Source organism: Lipotes vexillifer, unplaced genomic scaffold (genome assembly GCF_000442215.2).
Source record: "Lipotes vexillifer unplaced genomic scaffold, Lipotes_vexillifer_v1.1 scaffold118, whole genome shotgun sequence".
Taxonomy (NCBI): Eukaryota; Metazoa; Chordata; class Mammalia; order Artiodactyla; family Lipotidae; genus Lipotes; species Lipotes vexillifer.
This window is the reverse complement of record NW_006790289.1, coordinates 931675-951391: the sequence shown is the minus strand read 5'-3', so window position 1 is coordinate 951391 and position 19717 is coordinate 931675. Positions and strand designations below refer to the sequence as shown.

Genomic DNA, 19717 nt, shown 5'->3' with positions numbered 1-19717 from the left:
CAAACCCTTGGATTTTCCTCAGTGTAGAGAGTGATAAAGGTGTCTTTGTTAATAGATGACTTTTTGAAAGCACCTAAGGCTAGGGGCTGTCAGTGAAGGCAACCTGTGATTAAAGTGTTGGAAATTCCAATCCCACCCCCCTGCCTCCCAGAAGAGGAGAAGGGCTGGAGGTCGAACCAGTTGCCAATGGCCAATATTTAACCAATCATGCCTCCATAAAAACCCAGAGGGACTGGGTTTGGAGTGTTTCTGGGTTGGTGAACAAGTGGAGGTACAGATGGAGTGACCTGCCTGGTAAGGGCATGAAGCTCCACACCCTCCCCCATACCTTGCCCTATGCATGTCTTCTGTCCAGCTTGTCCTGAGTTATATCCTTCTATAATAAATGGCTCATCTGGTGAGTAAAATGTTTTTACTCTGCATTCTGTGAGCCCCTCTAGCAAATTAATCAAACCTGAGGAGGGGGTTCTTGGGAACCTGTGGTTACAGCCAGTCAATCAGAAGTACAGGAAACAACCTGGATTTGTGACTGGCATCTGAAGTGAGAGGATGGGGACAGTCTTGTAGGACTGAACCCTTAGCCTTTGGAATTGACGCTATCTCTGGGTAGATAGTGTCAGAATTAAGCTGAATTCTCGGACACCCAGCTGGTATCAAAGAATTGCTTGTTGATGCTGCACACGCCTTCCCCCGCCACACACACACATCCAAAATTGGGTGCAGAATCCAAAATAATGCCAAAATATCCTTGTGGCTATGTTTCCATTCTCTTTTTCTTTAGTTTGAGCTTGAAAACAGAGACAAAAATTCCTTAATGCTGAAGAATGCCTTTAATGAAAAGAACTGCCCAAATCAATCATTGCCATGTCACACCATTTTAGAAGTCTGTTAGGTTGTTCTCACCCTGTCTCATAAAGCTATCTGGAGTTTTCACTTGGGGTGGCTTTGGGATTGTGCCATGAATCTTCACTGTGGTTTGCCGGCTGGAATAGTATGGGTGATAAGGAAGCAGCTGCATGCAAGCATTCACTGTGCGAAAGGATAGAAAATGTACACACTGGCCCTTCCAGGGAGGCCTCACTGCTATAGCAGTTTACCCCATTACCAAATACTTGCAGCGGTGATACCCTCACATTCAGCTGCTGACCAGCAGCGTGGCCCTCAGCTTTAAGAGGGAGCATATGATCCCTCCAGCTGGCAGGTGACGCCATTTGGCAGTGTTCCCAGCAGCTCAACAAAAGGTTTTCAAATATCAAAGCAAGCAGAAAGACCTCTGCCTTTGTAAGGAAAGTAATTTGGCTGTGCATGCGTTTTGCTTCCATAAGAATTATTGCTTCTAACTTGCTGAATTCTGTGAAGGAAAGGGCACACTTAGAAATGAAATTAGCTTGGAAAATGTGTAAACTGTTCGTTCAAATGGATAAATAAGTGCAAAATTAGAGGAAATCGAAGTCTGTGCTTAGAAAAGGAATGCCTTTTGAACATAGCTAAAGGTGGGAAAAGTATTTTCAAAACATCTGAACTCTCAATTTCCAATTAATTGTTTGTGACATTTAAAATAAATGGTTTGAAGACCATTTTTAGAGCATAATTAAGAAATATTTTGTGAAGGTGTATGTGTGCTATGATTTTTCACTAATTTTTGCCAGTTTCCAGTTCTGAAAAATTCAAGGCAAAAATAAGACAATCTTATAGATAGGATCTTGCATAGTATTCTGTGTTATGTACGCACCATAATTTATTTATTTAAACTTTCCATTATTTATAGCCGTTTATGTTGCTTCCATACGTTTGTAACTACAAATGTGATAAATGTCTTTACACTATATAATTGTGGGAAAAAAAAAAGGAATACAATTTGAATGTAGTTAGAGGTGGGAAAATTATTTTTTTAAAGATTCAATCTGAAAACACAAACCAATAAGAATTTAGATTGGTTCGATTATGAAGACTTGAGTTCAATTTTATTCAAGAAAGGTACTTTAGAGGTCTTTTAGGAAAATGTAATTTCATTGTATGGAAAAGCTACATGGCAGAAGAATTGCTACCTGATCAGAGTCATGCATCTCAAGAGTGGCAGTTTAGAAATGACTTGGGTATCTTGACTATGAGTACAGCATTCATCAATTTCTATCTTGTTACAAACTGGGGACTCAGACAACTGAGCAATCCTCTTGGTTTATTCATTTTTTTCCACTGGAAAAGCAAACAGTAGATCGGTAGGAAAAATAAATATACATTTGAATATTCTTATATTAACCTCTGAATATAATTTTAAAATTAAATCGTTTGTATGTAAGCATAAGAAATGGGACTTACAGACATGACTGTCAGTTGGCTGATGGCTATCTTGTAAATGTGAAAAATGCATCTGCCTCAAAAAGCATGTCATTTTTTTCTCAAATAGTCAGTAGAGTTACACTAATACTCTGTATATGGTTTAAGTTTCATACCCTTATATTTTCTTTACCATATTTTTAATTGAAGTATAGTTAATTTACAATGTTGTGTTAGTTTCAGGTGTACAGCAAAGTGATTTGGTTTATATATATATTCTTTATCAGACTCTTTTCCATTATAGGCTATTACAAGATATTGAATATAGTTCCCTGTGCTATACAGCAGGACCTTGTTGTTTACTTTATGTATAGTAATGTGTATATGTTAATCCCAAACTCCTAGTTTCTCTCTCACGCCACTCCCCACTACCCATTTTGGTAACCATAAGTTTATTTTCTATGTCTGTGGGTCTATTTCTGTTTTGTAAACAAGTTCATTTGTATCATTTTTTTAAAATTTTGCATATAAATTATATCATATTTGTTTTTCTTGTGTCTGATTTACCTCACCTAGTATGGTAATCTCTACGTCCATCCATGTTGCTGCAAGTGGCATTATTTCACTTTTTTTATGGCTGAGTAACATTCCATTGTGTATAGACACCACATCTTCTTTATCCGTTCATCTGTCAGTGGACACTTAGATTGCTTCCATGTCTTGGCTATTGTAAATAGTGCTGCTGTGAACATTGTCCATAGCTGCATGTTTTGCAGGCCAGGATAGGGCCAACCACTTTCATTCTTGGAACAAATTATGTAATCAAATTAAATACATGACCATGCTGCCCTAACAGAGTATATAAGCCTACAAATATATTGTGCTTTATACCAACAAAATGAATATTTTAATCTACTCTGAACACGATATTACATTTGTTCTTATTACAAAACTTGGGGATGCTTGTTAATATTATGAAAAGATTTCAGATATTATCCTTTATGTAGAAAATCCTCCTGTAACATGAATAGTGTTATTGAATTCATTTGCATCTTTACAGGAAGAAAACATGTCCTTTCATTCAATAAGAATATTATAAGTGCTTACTGTAGGCTAATTCTAAAGGAACTAAGAAAGATATATTGCTATGGATCTTGTTTATAAATGTTGTAAGTGCCAAAATGACTTATATTTCTGAAAAGTCATATGAGCTCATTACAGTCCATAGGCCTCATGAACGAGCTAGGCATTGAGCTGGGATTGAGGGGTACCACATATTGGCCGGCCATCAATCATGCCACTCTGGTGGCAGAGTAGTGCTTCTCAGGCTATCTACAGGGAAGGATCAGATTTTGGTTGCTGGTTTTCACTTTCGGTTTTGTTCGATTTCCTACTGATCCAGTAACACGGTCCTACATAGTCTAGCATGTAGCTCACACTGTATGCCTCTCACCATGGAATTCATCATTAACAAAACTGGCCTGTGCCCTGTTCACAGGATTGCATCTGCTGATCATGTGCTTAGGTGTTGCAAACTTCAGCTTGCTGTAACAGTGCCTCAGTACTTAGTTTCAGTTCCTGTGCTTAGCTCATTGCATACCCCTAACAGTCAGTTGCCCTCCTCCATGGACCACATTTTGACTACTGCTGCTCTAGTGGGGTTTCCCTATACTATAAAGGCAGAAAACTAAACCATACTTCCCAAAGTCGCTTGTGGTCAGGTTTCTGGATGTGATTTAGATTCCAACAGTGTGCTAGAGCTGGGCATAGATTCTGAACTCAGGTCAGGAGGAAGAGAGAAAAGCGCCCATTTCACAGGGAAGTTAGTGCCAGAAGTGTGGCTTCCTGCAGCCACAAAAGCAGCTGTATGGGTCAGAGAAATGGCTATGTGATTCTGAGGGCTGCCATTGTCCTTAGAAGCCTTCTTCAGCCTATCCAGTTATTTTATAAACCATCTAATATCTGGTAATAAATCACATTTTGTGTGATCTACTCAGTTTCTGTTGTCTGCACGAAGAAAGGCTATACTGTTAAAGATTGATTAGCCAACTGTAAATAGTGGATGGCTTCTATTTTTTGAGTAGTCGAGAGAGTTAGCTCTCCACCAGTGGTCTCAAGTTTCAGTGTGCTTATGGATCACCTGAGAATGTAGTTAAAATACAGATTCTGACTCAGTAGTGTAACCTGCGGGTCTGAGACTCTGCACGTCTAACAGGCTCCCAGTTAATTGCTATGGTGTTGGTCCACAGACCAAACTTTTAGTAGCAAAATTCTAGGTCAGACTAAGCCTTCAGGAATAACTTCCACCTCCAGAGCTCCTGACTACAGATGTTAGGCTTCAGCAAGATGATGAGAAACTATTCTGATCCCTTTTATTACTTTCCCTGGATTAGAAACAGTGGGCCTGTGGTGATTTCCAAGCATAACTACTATGACTTCTTTTTTCTTTTGCCTTATTAGAACAAAAAGAGAGAAAGGGTTTTTTTTCATATATCAATATCTATCTATCTCTCTCTCAGTAAAGAGGAGACATGAGAAAGAAGGGATTAAACAAGTCGGTTCTAAGCAGAGACTTCAAATGGGGGATTTACAGATGTCACTCTTGGGCCACCTCAATGCATATATTCAGCCTACCTATTTGTAAGGGATACACATTTTTTTAACATCTTTTTTAGAGTATAATTGCTTTACAATGGTGTGTTAGTTTCTGCTGTATAACAAAGTGAATCAGCTATACGTATACATATATCGCCGTATCTCCTCCCTCTTGTGTCTCCCTCCCACTCTCCCTATCCCACCCCTCTGGGTGGTCACAGAACACCGAGCTCATCTCCCTGTGCTATGCGGCTGCTTCCCACTAGCTATCTATTTTACATTTGGTAGTGTATATATGTCCATACCACTAGGGATACACATTTCTTGCCAATAACTTATGACATTGTATTTTCAGTCTACTATTTCATCTGCTTTACGTGAGAAGGAAAAATTGTCAGATGGTGCTATTTGGGGAGGGATGGTTCAGGCCACATTTCGAGACTTTTCCTGAGCTTCAACCATACCACCTATGTCCTGAGCGAGTTCGCTTCACAGAGACACAGAAGAAAGACACGAGATGGGATTCCACATGGCAAATAGTGTAGACAAAAGTGGGTAGATAGAAGCAGGCCACTGTTACCTGGAGACAGTACGGAGACTGCGCAGAATTGCAGGCTACTGGGGAGGAAGACTGAAAATTAATTTTGGCTGAGTGACGACCAGATAGAGGGCCATGGAAGCAGTGACAGATTATAGAGAGCTTCAATTACCAGAAAGGAAAGTTTGGATTTGATCTTAAGGAAATGAGAGTCCTGGAAAGTTTCTATTTAAGAAGCTAAAAATGATAATGGTATTTTGGGAGGTTAATTAGGCTACCTTCAGAAAGAAGGTATATTTCGTCAGGTGTTATGATTATTAAATGGACTACAGAAGTAATTTTAGGAAAAAAGATTTGAAACAGCACTATATTTTTGTGTAGTATAACTTAAATTATCAAAAAAGAAACAAAATGTGACCTACAGTTTATCAGTTTTAACCTTGCCCTAAAATAAAAAATGTTAAATATATTGGATAATCAGAGTTTAAAAGTAACTGTCAAAAGTGTTTGTGCTCTGTCAACTTTTAAAATGAAGTCTCTTTAAAGACAGATATTAAAGTTTGCTCTCCATTTGTTTCTTTCTTTTCTTTACTTGTTAATTTATTTATTTTTAACATCATTATTGGAGTATAATTGCTTTACAATGGTGTGTTAGTTTCTGCTTTATAACAAAGTGAATCAGTTATACATATACATATGTCCCCATATCTCTTACCTCTTGCGTCTCCCTCCCTCCCACCCTCCCTATCCCACCCCTCTAGGTGGTCACAAAGCACCGAGCTGATCTCCCTGTGCTATGCGGCTGCCTCCCACTAGCTATCGATTTTATATTTGGTAGTGTATATATGTCCATGCCACTCTCTCACTTTGTCCCTGCTTACCCTTCCCCCCTCCCCGTGTCATCAAGTCCATTCTCTAGTAGATCTGCATCTTAATTCCCATCTTGCCCCTAGGTTCTTCATGACCATTTTTTTTTTTTTAGATTCCATATATATGTGTTAGCATACGGTATTTGTTTTTCTTTTCCTGACTCACTTCACCCTGTATGACAGGCACTAGATCCATCCACTCCACTACAAATAACTCAATTTCGTTTCTTTTTATGGCTGAGTAATATTCCATTGTATGTATGTGCCACATCTTCTTTATCCATTCATCTGTTGATGGACACTTAGGTTGCTTCCATGTCCTGTCTGTTGTAAATAGAGCTGCAGTGAACATTGTGGTACATGACTCTTTTTGAACTACGGTTTTCTCAGGGTATATGCCCAGTAGTGGGATTGCTGGGTCATATGGTAGTTCTATTTTCAGTTTTTTAAGGAACCTCCATACTGTTCTCAATAGTGGCTGTATCAATTTACATTCCCACCAACAGTGCAAGAGGGTTCCCTTTTCTCCACACCCTCTCCAGCATTTATTGTCTGTAGATTTTTTGAACATGGCCATTCTGACTGGTGTGAGATGATACCTCATTGTAGTTTTGACTTACATTTCTCTAATGATGAATGATATTGAGCATTCTTTCATGTGTTTGTTGGCAATCTGTATATCCTATATATCTTCTTTGGAGAAATGTTTATTTAGGTCTTCTGCCCATTTTTGTATTGGGTTGTTTGTTTTTCTGATGCTGAGCTACATGAGCTCCTTGTAAATTTTGGAGATTAATCCTTTGTCAGTTGCTTCATTTGCAAATATTTTCTCCCATTCTGTCTTTTCGTCTTCTTTACGGTTTCCATTGCTGTGCAAAAATTTTTACGTTTCATTAGGTCCCATTTGTTTATTTTTGTTTTGTTTTCCATTTCTCTAGGAGATTGCTGTGATTTATGTCATAGAGAGTTCTGCCTCTGTTTTCCTCTGAGAGTTTGGTAGTGTCTGGCCTTACATTTAGGTTTTTAATCCATTTTGAGTTTGTTTTTGTGTATGCTGTTAAGGAGTGTTCTAATTTCATTCTTTAATATGTAGCTGTCCAGTTTTCCCAGCAAAACTTATTGAAGAGGCTGTCTTTTCTCCACTGTATATTCTTGTTTCCTTTACCAAAGATAAAGTGACCATATCTGTGTGGGTTTATCTCTGGACTTTCTATCCTGTTCCATTGATCTATATTTCTGTTTTTTTGCCAGTACCATGCTGTGTTGATTACTATCGCTTTGTAGTATAGTCTGAAGTCAGGGAGCCTGATTCCTCCAGCTCCGTTTTTCATTTTCAAGATTGCTTTGGCTATTCGGGGTATTTTGTGTTTCCATACAAATTGTGAAATTTTTTGTTCTAGTTATGTGAAAGATGCCAGTGGTGGTTTGATAGGGATTGCATTGAATCTGTAGATTGCTTTGGGTAATACCGTGATTTTCACAATGTTGATTCTTCCAATCCAAGAACATGGTATAGCTCTCCATCTATTTGTATCATCTTTAATTTCTTTCATCAGTGTCTTATAATTTTCTGCATACAGGTCTTTTTTCTCCTTAGGTAGGTTTATTCCTAGGTATTTTATTCTTTTTGTTGCAGTGGTAGCTGGGAGTGTTTTCTTAATTTCACTTTCAGATTTTTCATCATTAGTGTATAGGAATGCAAGAGATTTCTCTGCATTAATCTTGTATCCTGCAACTTTACCAAATTCATTGATTAGCTCTAGTAGTTTTCTGATAATATCTTTAGGATTCTCTATGTATAATATCATGTCATCTGCAAAGAGTGACAGCTTTACTTCTTCTTTTCCGATTTGGATTCCTTTTATTTCTTTTTCGTCTCTGACTGCTGTGGCTAAAATTTCCAAAACTATGTTGAATAATAGTGGTGAGAGTGGGCAGCCTTGTCTTGTTCCTGATCTTAGTGGGAATGGTTTCAGTTTTTCACCATTGAGGACAATGTTGGCTGTGGGGTTGTCATATATGGCCCTTATTATTTTGAGGAAAGTTCCCTCTATGCCTACTTTATGGAGGGTTTTTATCATAAATGGGTGTTGCATTTTGTCAAAAGCTTTCTCTGCATCTATTGAGATGATCATACGGTTTTTCTCCTTCAATTTGTTAATATAGTGTATCACATTGATTGATTTGCGTATATTGAAGAATCCTTGCATTCCTGGGATAAACCCCAGTTGATCATGGTGTATGATCCTTCTAATGTGCTGTTGGATTCTATTTGCTAGTATTTTGTTGAGGATTTTTTCATCTGTGTTCATCAGTGATATTGACCTGTAGTTTTCTTTCTTTGTGACATCTTTGTCTGGTTTTGGTATCAGGGTGATGGTGGTGTCATAGAATGAGTTTGGGAGTGTTCTTCCTTCTGCTGTATTTTGGAAGAGTTTGAGAAGGGTAGGTGTTAGCTTTTCTCTAAATGTTTGATAGAATTCGCCTGTGAAACCATCTGGTCGTGGGCTTTTGTTTGTTGGAAGATTTTTAATCACAGTTTCAATTTCAGTGCTTGTGATTAGTCTGTTCATATTTTCTATTGCTTTCTGAGTCAGTCTCGGAAGGTTGTGCATTTCTAAGAATTTGTCCATTTCTTCCAGGTTGTCCATTTTATTGGCATAGAGTTGCTCACAGTAATCTCTCATGATCCTTTGTATTTCTGCAGTGTCAGTTGTTACTTCTCCTTTTTCATTTCTAATTTTATTGATTTGAGTTTTCTCCCTTTTTTTCTTGATAAGTCTGGCTGATGGTTTATCAATTTTGTTTATCTTCTCAAAGAACCAGCTTTTAGTTTTATTGATCTTTTCTTTTGTTTCCTTCATCTCTTTTTCATTTATTTCTGATCTGATCTTGATTTCTTTCCTTCTTCTAACTTTGGGGTTTTTTTGTTCTTCTTTCTCCATTGCTTTAGGTGTAAGGTTAGGTTGTTTATTTGAGATGTTTCTTGTCTCTTAAGGTAGGATTGTATTGCTATAAATTTCCCTCTTAGCGCTAATTTTGCTGCATTGAATATGTTTTGGGGTCGTCATGTTTTCATTGTCTTTTGTTTCTAGGTTTTTTTGATTTCTCTTTGATTTCTTCAGTGATCACTTCATTATTAAGTAGTGTATTGTTTAGCCTCCATGTGTTTGTATTTTTTACCAGTATTTTCCTGTAATTGATATCTAGTCTCATAGCATTGTGGTCAGAAAAGGTACTTGATACGATTTCAATTTTCTTAAATTTACCAAGGCTTTATTTGTGACCCAAGATATGATCTATCCTGGAGAATGTTCCATGAGCACTTGAGAAGAAAGTGTATCCTGTTGTTTTTGGATGGAATGTCCTATAAATATCAATTAATTCTATCTTGTTTAATGTATCATATAAAGCTTGTGTTTCCATAAGTATTTTCATTTTGGATGATCTGTCCATTGGTGAAAGTTGGGTGTTAAAGTCCCCTACTATGATTGTGTTACTGTCGATTTCCCCTTTTTGGGCTGTTAGTATTTGCCTTATGTATTGAGGTGCTTCTATGTTGGGTGCCTAAATATTTACAACTGTTATATCTTCTTCTTGGATTGATCCCTTGATCATTTTGTAGTGTCCTTTTTTGTCTCTTGTAACAGTCTTTATTTTAAAGTCTATTTTGTCTGATATGAGCATTGCTACTCCAGCTTTCTTTTGATTTCCATTTGCATGGAATATCTTTTTCCATCCCCTCACTTTCATTTGTATGTTTCCCTAGGTCTGAAGTGGGTCTCTTGTAGACAGCATATATATGGGTCTTGTTTTTGTATCCATTCAGCCAGTGTATGTCTTTGGTTGGAGCATTTAATCCATTTACGTTTAAGGTAATTATCGCTATGTATGTTCCAATTACCATTTTCTTAATTGTTTTGGGTTTGTTATTGTAGGTCTTTTCCTTCTCTTGTGTTTCTTGCCTTTAGCATTTGTTATAAAGCTGGATTGGTGGTGCTGGATTCTTTTAGCTTTTCCTTGTCTGTAAAGGTTTTAAATGCTCCATCAAATCTGAATGAGATCCTTGCTGGGTAGAGTAATGTTGGTTGTAAGTTTTTCTCCTTCATCACTTTCAATATGTCCTGCCACTCCCTTCTGGCTTGCAGAGTTTCTGCTGAAAGATCAGCTGTTAACCTTATGGGGATTCCCTTGTGTGTTATTTGTTGTTTTTCCCTTGCTGCTTTTAATATGTTTTCCTTGTATTTAATTTTTGATAGTTTGATTAATATGTGTCTTGGCATGTTTCTCCTTGGATTTATACTGTATGGGACTCTCAGTGTTTCTGGGACTTGATTAACAATTTACTTTCCCATATTAGGGACGTTTTCAACTGTAATCTCTTCAAATATTTTCTCAGTCCCTTTCTTTTTCTCTTCTTCTTCTGGGACCCTTATAATGCAAATGTTGGTGTGTTTAATGTTGTCCCCAAGGACTCTGAGACTGTCCTCAGTTCTTTTCATTCTTTTTTCTTTATTCTGCTCTGCAGTAGTTATTTCCACTATTTTATCTTCCAGGTCACTCATCCGTTCTTCTGCCTCAGTTATTCTGCTATTGATCCCTTCTAGAGTATTTTAAATTTCATTTATTGTATTGTTCATCATTGTTTGTTTTCTCTTTATTTTTCCTAGGTCCTTATTAAACATTTCTTGTATTTTCTGCATTCTATTTGCAAGATTTTGGGTCATCTTTACTATCATTATTCTGAATTCTTTTTCAGGTAGACTGCCTATTTCCTCTTCATTTTATAGGTCTGGTGGGTTTTTACCTTGCTCCTTCATCTGCTGTGTGTTTTTCTTCTTCTCATTTTGCTTATCTTACTGTGTTTGGGGTCTCCTTTTTGCAGGCTGCAGGTTCGTAGTTCCCATTGTTTTTGGTGTCTGTCCCCAGTGGCTAAGGTTGGTTCAGTGGGTTGTGTAGGCTTCCTGGTGGAGGGGACTAGTGCCTGTGTTTTGGTGGATGAAGCTGGGTCTTGTCTTTCTGGTGGGCAGGTCCATGTCTGGTGGTGTGTTTTGGGGTGTCTGTGGCCTTATTTTTATTTTAGGTAGCCTCTCTGCTAATGGGTGGGGTTGTGTTCCTGTCTTGCTAGTTGTTTGGCATAGGGTTTCCAGCACTGTAGCTTGCTGGTCTTGAGTGGAGCTGGGTCTTAGCGTTGAGATGGAGATCTCTGGGAGATTTTCGCCGATTGATATTATGTGCAGCTGGGAGGTCTCTTGTGGACCAGTGTCCTGAACTTGGCTCTCCTACCTCAGAGGCACAGCCCTGACGCCTGGCTGGAGCGTCAAGAGCCTGTCATCCATACGGCTCAGAAGAAAAGGGAGAAAAAAGAAAGAAAGAAAGAAAAAGATAAAATAAAATAATTATTAAAATAAAAAATAATTATCAAAAAAAATTTTAAGTAATAAAGAAACGAAAGAAAGAAGAGAGCAACCAAGCTAAAAAACAAATCCACCAATGATAACAAGCGCTAAAAAGTATACTCAAAAAAGAAGAAAAAAAAAACGGACAGATAGAACACTAGGACAAATGGTAAAAGCAAAGCTATACAGACAAAATCACACAGAGAAGCATACATATACACACTCACAAAAAGAGAAAAAGGGAAATATATATATGTATCGTTGCTCCCAAAGTCCACCTCCTCATTTGGGATGATTCATTGTCTATTCAGATATTCCACAGATGCAGGGTACATCAAGTTGATTGTGGAGATTTAATCCGCTGCTCCCGAGGCTGCTGGGAGTGATTTCCCTTTCTCTGCTTTGTTCGCACAGCTCCTGGTGTTCAGCTTTGGATTTGGCCCCGCCTCTGCCTGTAGTTTGCCTGAGAACGTCTGTTCTTCGCTCAGACAGGACAGGGTTAAAGGAGCAGCTGATTCTGGGGCTCTGGCTCGCTCAGGCCGGGGGGAGGGAGGGGTACAGATGTGCGGCGAGCCTGCGGCGGCAGAGGCCAGCATGACGTTGCACCAGCCTGAGGCGCTCCATGCGTTCTCCCAGGGAAGTTGTCCCTGGATCATGGGACCCTGGCAGTGGCGGGCTGCACGGGCTCCCGGGAGGGGAGGTGTGGACAGTGACCTGTGCTCGCACACAGGCTTCTTGGTGGCGGCAGCAGCAGCCTTAGCGTCTCATGCCCGTCTCTGGGGTCTGCGCTTTTAGCTGCGGCTCGCGTCAGTCTCTGGAGCTCCTTTAAGCAGCGCTCTTAAAGCTCCCCTCTCCTCGCGCACCGGGAAATAAAGAGGGAAGAAAAAGTCTCTTGCCTCTTCATCAGGTCCAGACTTTTCCCCGGACTCCCTCCTGGCTAGCTGTGGTGCACTAGCCCCTTCAGGCTGTGTTCGTGCCGCCAACCCCAGTTCTCTCCCTGGGATCCGACCTCCGAAGCCCGAGCCTCAGCTCCCAGCCCTGCCCGCCCCGGCGGCTGAGCTGACAAGCCTCTCGGGCTGGTGAGTGCCGGTCGGCCCTGATCCTCTCTGCGGGAATCTCTCTGCTTTGCCCTCCACACCCCCGTTGCTGTGCTTCCCCGCTCCGCCACCCGCAGTCTCCGCCAGCGAAGGGGCTTCCTAGTGTGTGGAAACCTTTCCTCCTTCACAGCTCCCTCCCACTGGTGCAGGTCCCGTCTCTGTTTTTTATTTTTTCTTTTGCCCTACCCGGGTACGTGGGGAGTTTCTTGCCTTTTGGGAGGTCTGAGGTCTTCTGCCAGCGTTCAGTAGGTGTTCTGTAGAAGTTGTTCCATATGTAGTTGTATTTCTGATGTATTTGTGGGGAGGAAGGTGATCTCTGTGTCTTACTCTTCCGCCATCTTGAAGCTCCTGCTCTCCACTTTTTCATTTTTTTTTTAGTCTGATTCCTCTGTGTCCGATACAAGGTGATTAAGTAATACCTGCTTTTGTATCAAAGCCAAACTTTTGTTCTATCAGTCTTAGCCATCTGGGCTCTCCTGAATATACCACATAAATGAAAAAGAAACTGTCACAGTGACCATCACATCTTCTACCAGGCTGCCCTTGCAGAAGCGTAGCCTATACCTTTGACCTCCAGAGGGGCATGTTCTCAGGAAAACCATAGTGAACCAAAATGGATAGTTCCCCTAAGCTCTCTAGTATCACCTTTTTGCATGGCCAGAATAAAGGAGAAAATGGTTGAGGGTGGAAGCTGAATAATTTCGTAAGCATGGGTGATTTGGTGATCTTATTTAGTCTCACTAACAATTACAAAATGAAGTTAATATGCATCACAGTGTTCATGGACCTACCAAAGTCCACTGTAAGGCCATGTGTGAGTTATTCAGGCCTAAAATGAGCCCCAGTGTGTGAGCACTCAGCTACTCCTGTGGCCTTGGCTTTGAACTCTGTTATGCTCATGACTTTTAAAAGTATACATGCCATCCAGAACTTTCAACTAAATCCTGATCCCTAATTCTGGATCTGTTTACTAGACATTTCTGCATGTTGGATATGTACTGGATGTGTCCATATCAAATCAAGATAATAATGTTGAACTCAATTATCAAATGCCAGAAACTTGCTTTTTATTCCATGTTCTCCATTTCGAAGAATTGCAGTGATGCTCACCAGATTGCCAAAGCTAGAAACTTCCAAGTTATTTAATGACTCCTTCCTCTCTTTTAACCCCTTCAACTATCCATCAGGTTGTATAGTTTCTAACTCCCCTTTTTATAGTTTATAACCCCTTTTAATTTTTACCGCCATTGCCTTTGTTCATACTTTGATAAGCCTCATAAGCAGAAAGATCTATTTAGAATCCTAGTTCTGCTACTTTATCTAGACATAAGTGAGACATTTAGATTCCATTTCCTTATCTTAAAAAAAAAAAGATGGATTTCCATCTTACAGAATAGTTTTAAGCATTGCATGAGATACTCTAAGTAAAACAATACAGTACACGGCTCACAGTAGACATTCCATGATGATTAATCTCATTTTCATAATCATACCTCACTCAGTTTGAGCAGTGTCTGGCACATAGTAAGCACTCAATATATATTTACTATAAATATTAATGTCGTAATCATCATCATCATCATCATAGTTAGCCTGCTTCTGATCTTATACCCTGTTATTCTGTCCTGTACCCTGCTATTGGAATTTACATAAAATACAAGTATCATGTCCTTTATGCTCCGCAACTTTGAATGGTTCTTTCACTCACAGGAGGTGCTTTTCTGGATCTACATAACTGCCCTTGATCTGACCTAGGCTTCAATTCCACTCTTATTTCCACTGCTCAACAAAAGCTCCTTACACTGAGGCCAAGGAAAAATCTGCATTTCCCCCACCCACCAAGAAACAAAGAAAAGACTTTTATTTCATATTTCCATTGATTACCTTCACTCAATATGAAAACTTTGTAGTAATGTACTACTTCATATAGCCTTCTGTGCCTCCCCAAGCAGAGCTGTATGCTTCCAACTTAATTACTATAATCTTGTCTTTGTACTTCTAAAGCCCAATATGTAGAGTTACTTGATTCACATTTGCTGAAATAATCGTATTGGAAAATTAAAGGAAAAACAAATTATAGATGGACAGATAAATAGGTAGGTATATTATATACATCACATATATTAAAAACTAATCATATAACTTAATACTGTTCTCATGTTTATGCTGCTGATTTCTCATATGTAGGACCTGTATTAAAAATTGTTAACATGTGTCAGGAAAACGTATTTGTTTTGACATTTCCATAATTACTAAGTCCTCCTTAGAGCAAGTAGCACATTTGCAAAGTGCTAGGGTGGTACAAATCCTGGGGCTGTGAAATAGTGAAACTATTGGATTCACAATGTGCCAGTAACCTTGGCACTGGCCTCAACTACAGCAGTTGCTCTAACAAACTGAGATTTGCAGTCAGTTTAAACTGTGAGAAGCAGTAGGGCAAAGTAATTAAGAAAATGGGCTCTGATTTTAGAAAATCCAAGTTCAAATTTCAGTTCCCTACTTACACATTCCTATATGATCTTAAACATTCCCTAACCTTTCAGGGACTCCTTCCCTGTAAAATGGAAATGATAATGGTACCCACATAAAAGAATTATTGGAAGCATTAAATGAGGTAATATGGATTAAGTTTTAAACTTAGGCTGTGCAGACTTTGAGATACACAAGACACACAAGACTGCTGTCTGGCATCAGTCTACTTAGAAAGATAAAGAACTTGTCATCATTGTAGCAACAGTCATTCCTCATCTGGTGGTAATTCTTCTAGAAATCAGTGCAGCACAGTTCAGATGGAAGAAGATAATTTTACATCCAGCAAGTCCAAGAGTTGCCTTGGCTTAAAAGTCTCAGGCCCCACAGGCGCCGATATCTCTTGACGTGATCCCGTAGTCATAGACTTCAAAGTCCACACAAAAAGCAAGCCCTATTCCAAGAGCTGACACATTCAGGCAAGCCCAAAGTTGTGGGTGCCTACCAGGTAGTTTTAGTTTCTCCAGAGCAAATGGAATTTATCAAAATTGATCATTGTATCATAAATAATATTATCTGGTAACTTAGCTGATATTTCAGCTTTCATCAGGTTACCAGGTAACTGTAACTGGAGGTATTTAACTGATGGTCAAATTCTCCACAAAAGATTAAAAGGGATTGTTAATTCTCTGCCTCTACATAGAATATGGACTTGGTAAGTAATACATAGAGGATAACATATGCGTATATGTATATGAATACAGTCTCATGAAGGATTAGAAATGTATCTAAGAGGAAATTAACATGGAGAGTTTTGTAAAAAAGGAGTTATAGAGGTCATCATTTGGTCATTATTTTGCCTGATTTTCCTGGATAAACTCACAAGTGTTAGAGTGAAAATTTGTTCATCACAGAGGAAGTTTTGTTCTAAGGTTAGTGTTGTACCTAATGCATCATTAACACTCAATATAAGATATTTGAGTAAAACTGGGATTCTGGTCCTCTCTGTTGTTATAAGAAGAACAGAGCTGACTTACAGGGCCCTTTTACTGCCACTCTCAGATGATGCTCCTGCCCAGACCTCTCAGCTCAGACAAATTGACTTTGACATATTGAGCTCTAATTGTCTCCTAGGAATGCAATTTTCGTACACATGCCGGTAGAATTAAAAAGATTGTATGTGAGTTGTTATATTAAAATGGACCTGCCTCTCTGTATGGTTGATTATCATAGTTAAATATAGCACCTGAATGATGAGACAGAATTATCAGTGAACTCTCCCACTGGAACAGATGCCCTATCGTAGCAACAAGCCCTCCTGTGTCTTGTACACGTGAGCTACTAGTTACTGAGAATGGGCAGGAGTTCAACTAAGAATCAGCGCAAGGCCATCCAATTCCAGGAAAGCCCCTCAAAGTGCATATGCCCATTGTTGATGACATTTGTAACATTATCTTCACCTTCATATGTAGACATTACAATTTAGAATTCAACATCCCTCTAATTCAAGGAGGATTATATAGATACAAATTTGAACATAAATACTTTACTGGTGAATTAGAGATCTATTTAGAGGATATCTCTACAGTAATATAGCTTAAATAGATTTATATTTCTAATGCATACGACGTATTTAATTAATATACTCATGTATACCTTACATTAAAGTATGAACTGGAAAAGTTGATGTAGTTGAATAAGCATACATTGTAATTGACAGCTAAAGTTTCAAACAGTATTAAAAATAATGTTAAGCATAAATTAAATTTCTTTTTCTGTTCAATATTGTATTAGTTATCCAGGCATGTTTATTTAAATCACTAAACAGAATGGAAATTATCATATGTTAACAGTTATTGGTTCCTCATTTTCTAAATAAAAACAAATCTGGAATGAGTAAATTGAACAATATGGTAAACTTAGTTTCAGCTAATTTTGCGTAATCTCTTTATTTTCTACTTCCTATGAGTGGTTTAACAGCTCTTACAAAATAGGAGGAAATGCAGATGTTAGCTTTGAGTCTAACAGCTTTTACACATCGTAAATGTTGATATATTTTTAATGAAATTGGAATTGTACCTCCAAGTAGAAATAAAAATGTCCAAGCTGATTTCACTCTGGAGTGTAGAAGACAAAGTTCATCCCTGCCTATAAGTCTGTGATGAGAATATTAATGCTCTTTTGCAGCTTTTGCCAACAAGAGAAGCTGCCGCTGACCTTCCAGGCCTGTGTGATCACCAAAGAGTGCCAGGTGTCAGAGTGGTCTGAGTGGAGCCCCTGCTCAAAAACATGCCATGATATGGCATCCCCTAAAGGCACCCGTGTGAGGACGCGGCTCATCAGGCAGTTTCCTATTGGCAGTGAGAAGGAGTGTCCAGAACTTGAGGAAAAAGAACCCTGTGTGTCTCAAGGAGATGGAGTTGCCCCCTGTGCCATGTGAGTAAATAAAGGATGGTGGCATCTGCTGCCCTGTCTGCCCAAACTGCATGTTCCTTTAGTGATTTGATTTCAACCAGACAGTATGTTGAGAAATAGAGATTTTTACAAATTCTAAGTAGAAAAATATCTCTCTACAAACACTATCCTGTAAAAATTACTGGTTTTACAGGGTAAAAGTGTCTTTAACAAGCTGTATTTCCCAGTCTCCATGAAAGTTAGATTTTTAATGGCAATTCCCTGTTTGTGTATTTTCTATAGTGGGGATTGGCAAGCTTTTTTCATAAAGGAGAAGATAGTGAATATGTTAGCCTTTACAAGCCTCACGTGTCTCTGTCATGCTTCAGCTCTGCCATTGGAGCTATAGGTAATATGTAAACAAATAAGTGTGGATGTGTTCCAATAAAATTTACTTATAAGAACAGGGGACAGGTTGGATTTGGCTGTAGTTTGTCAACTAGTCTATAAGGTAAAATAAAGTTTCAAAATACAGGTTCCTATTGCTTATTGAGCAAGTCCTATTAAAATTCAGTACTGTATATAACAATTCCTATTGAATAGAGTAAAATGCTACATCAAAGTAATGAGACTTTAAGCTCCTTCAGGACAAAGACTGCTTATGAACCTTGGGGGTGGGGCTTGTTTGGTTTTTAATTGCTTGCATGTCATAGGACCAGGCACACAGTAAGTGCCCAATCAATACGCATTGAATTCAGATGAAATAAGACTAATTTTGAAATATTTGGCAGTATAACTATATTCTTTTTATCCTTAAAAAATATCATCTCCAAGATATTACTGTGAATTATCTTGGTGATAAATATATTTCATCTTAGTCTGAATATAGAATATTTATGAAACAACTTACAGAATCTTAGTTTCTCAGTAGATGTGCACAAGCTTCATTGAAAGGTTCCCTGGAATATTTCAAATATTTAGAGAACATGCATACAGCTTGAACTCCATGACACAGTGAGGAGGAAAACTGCTACTATTATTGTTCCTCCTCCTCCCATTTCTAACAGTAATAATAATAATAACAGAATAGTAATGATTCATACAAGATCTTCAATTATGCAGCACTTTGGAATCACCCCTTCTCTGATATAACAAGTGACGGAACGCTCTGGAGAGTTTTCTTCCTAACTACTCTGCCTGTCCTGCTGACTTGTGTGTTCACCTCTATGTAACAGTTTCAAGGAAGTTGCCAGGTTCTCTAATCAGAGTGTTTTGTCTCCTACAAGTTTCTTCCACTTTTTTCTCAAGCTAGGTGTTTTATTCTTTATCCTCTCAAATATTCAAACGCCATTAGCTATGAATTAAAATAAATCTCTATTCTGAATCTTTCTTCTAACCCTTTATGGATGATAGCATTCTTTTAGAATGTGCGATCAATTGACATTACTAAAAATTTGTTCCTCTCACAGGAGTCCTTAGGATGACCTAAACTGGGACTCCATTCTATAAAAAAAAAAAAAAAAATTTTCATTTTGGCTCCCCTAATGAATGACTTGTTTGGTTTTACTTTCCTTCACTGTCTCTCCTCCCAAGGCATCAAGTATCCATGTTTTTAGAATTGACCTGAATGCTGTACTTCCTTTATAAATGTATGTCAAGAGTGTTGTTCCTTGATGCCCCAGTCCTGCACCTTTATTAAGCCATGAATCCCCACTTATAAAAACTGAAAAACGAGCATGAAGTTCACCTTTACTGTCATGAAACTTTACCACTGACAAAGCAAAGCCTCTAGATGAGACATCCTAGAGCCCACTTAACCTTTCTATCTAACTGAGGTGAACATTAGCACACCCATTTGTACCTATGTTGGCTGTTAATCTGATTACTAAGGAGGCATCTTGGTTAAAGTGAAACAAAGTGCTACATGAGCCGTTTTCTTTGTGCTTTTAGAATATCCATTTTCCTCGAGGTGGAGAAATGCCATCACTTTCTATCTTCAGTGGCATCGGGAAATGGTTCCCTGTCTATCTCCTTAAAGCATGTGTTGGGCTGACAATCCCCTGACATTTTTTTCACATC

General features: G+C 38.6%; 1 protein-coding gene across 1 annotated transcript in view; it reads left to right on the top strand.

The window, feature by feature from the left end:
- The window catches only part of THSD7A (thrombospondin type 1 domain containing 7A), a 449214-nt gene that overhangs the window by 208067 nt on the left and 221430 nt on the right, over positions 1-19717 (top strand). The window contains exon 3 of the mRNA XM_007463528.1: positions 17432-17680. Within this exon, the coding sequence (XP_007463590.1) occupies positions 17432-17680 (249 nt within the window). The remainder of the gene's footprint in view (positions 1-17431; positions 17681-19717) is intronic.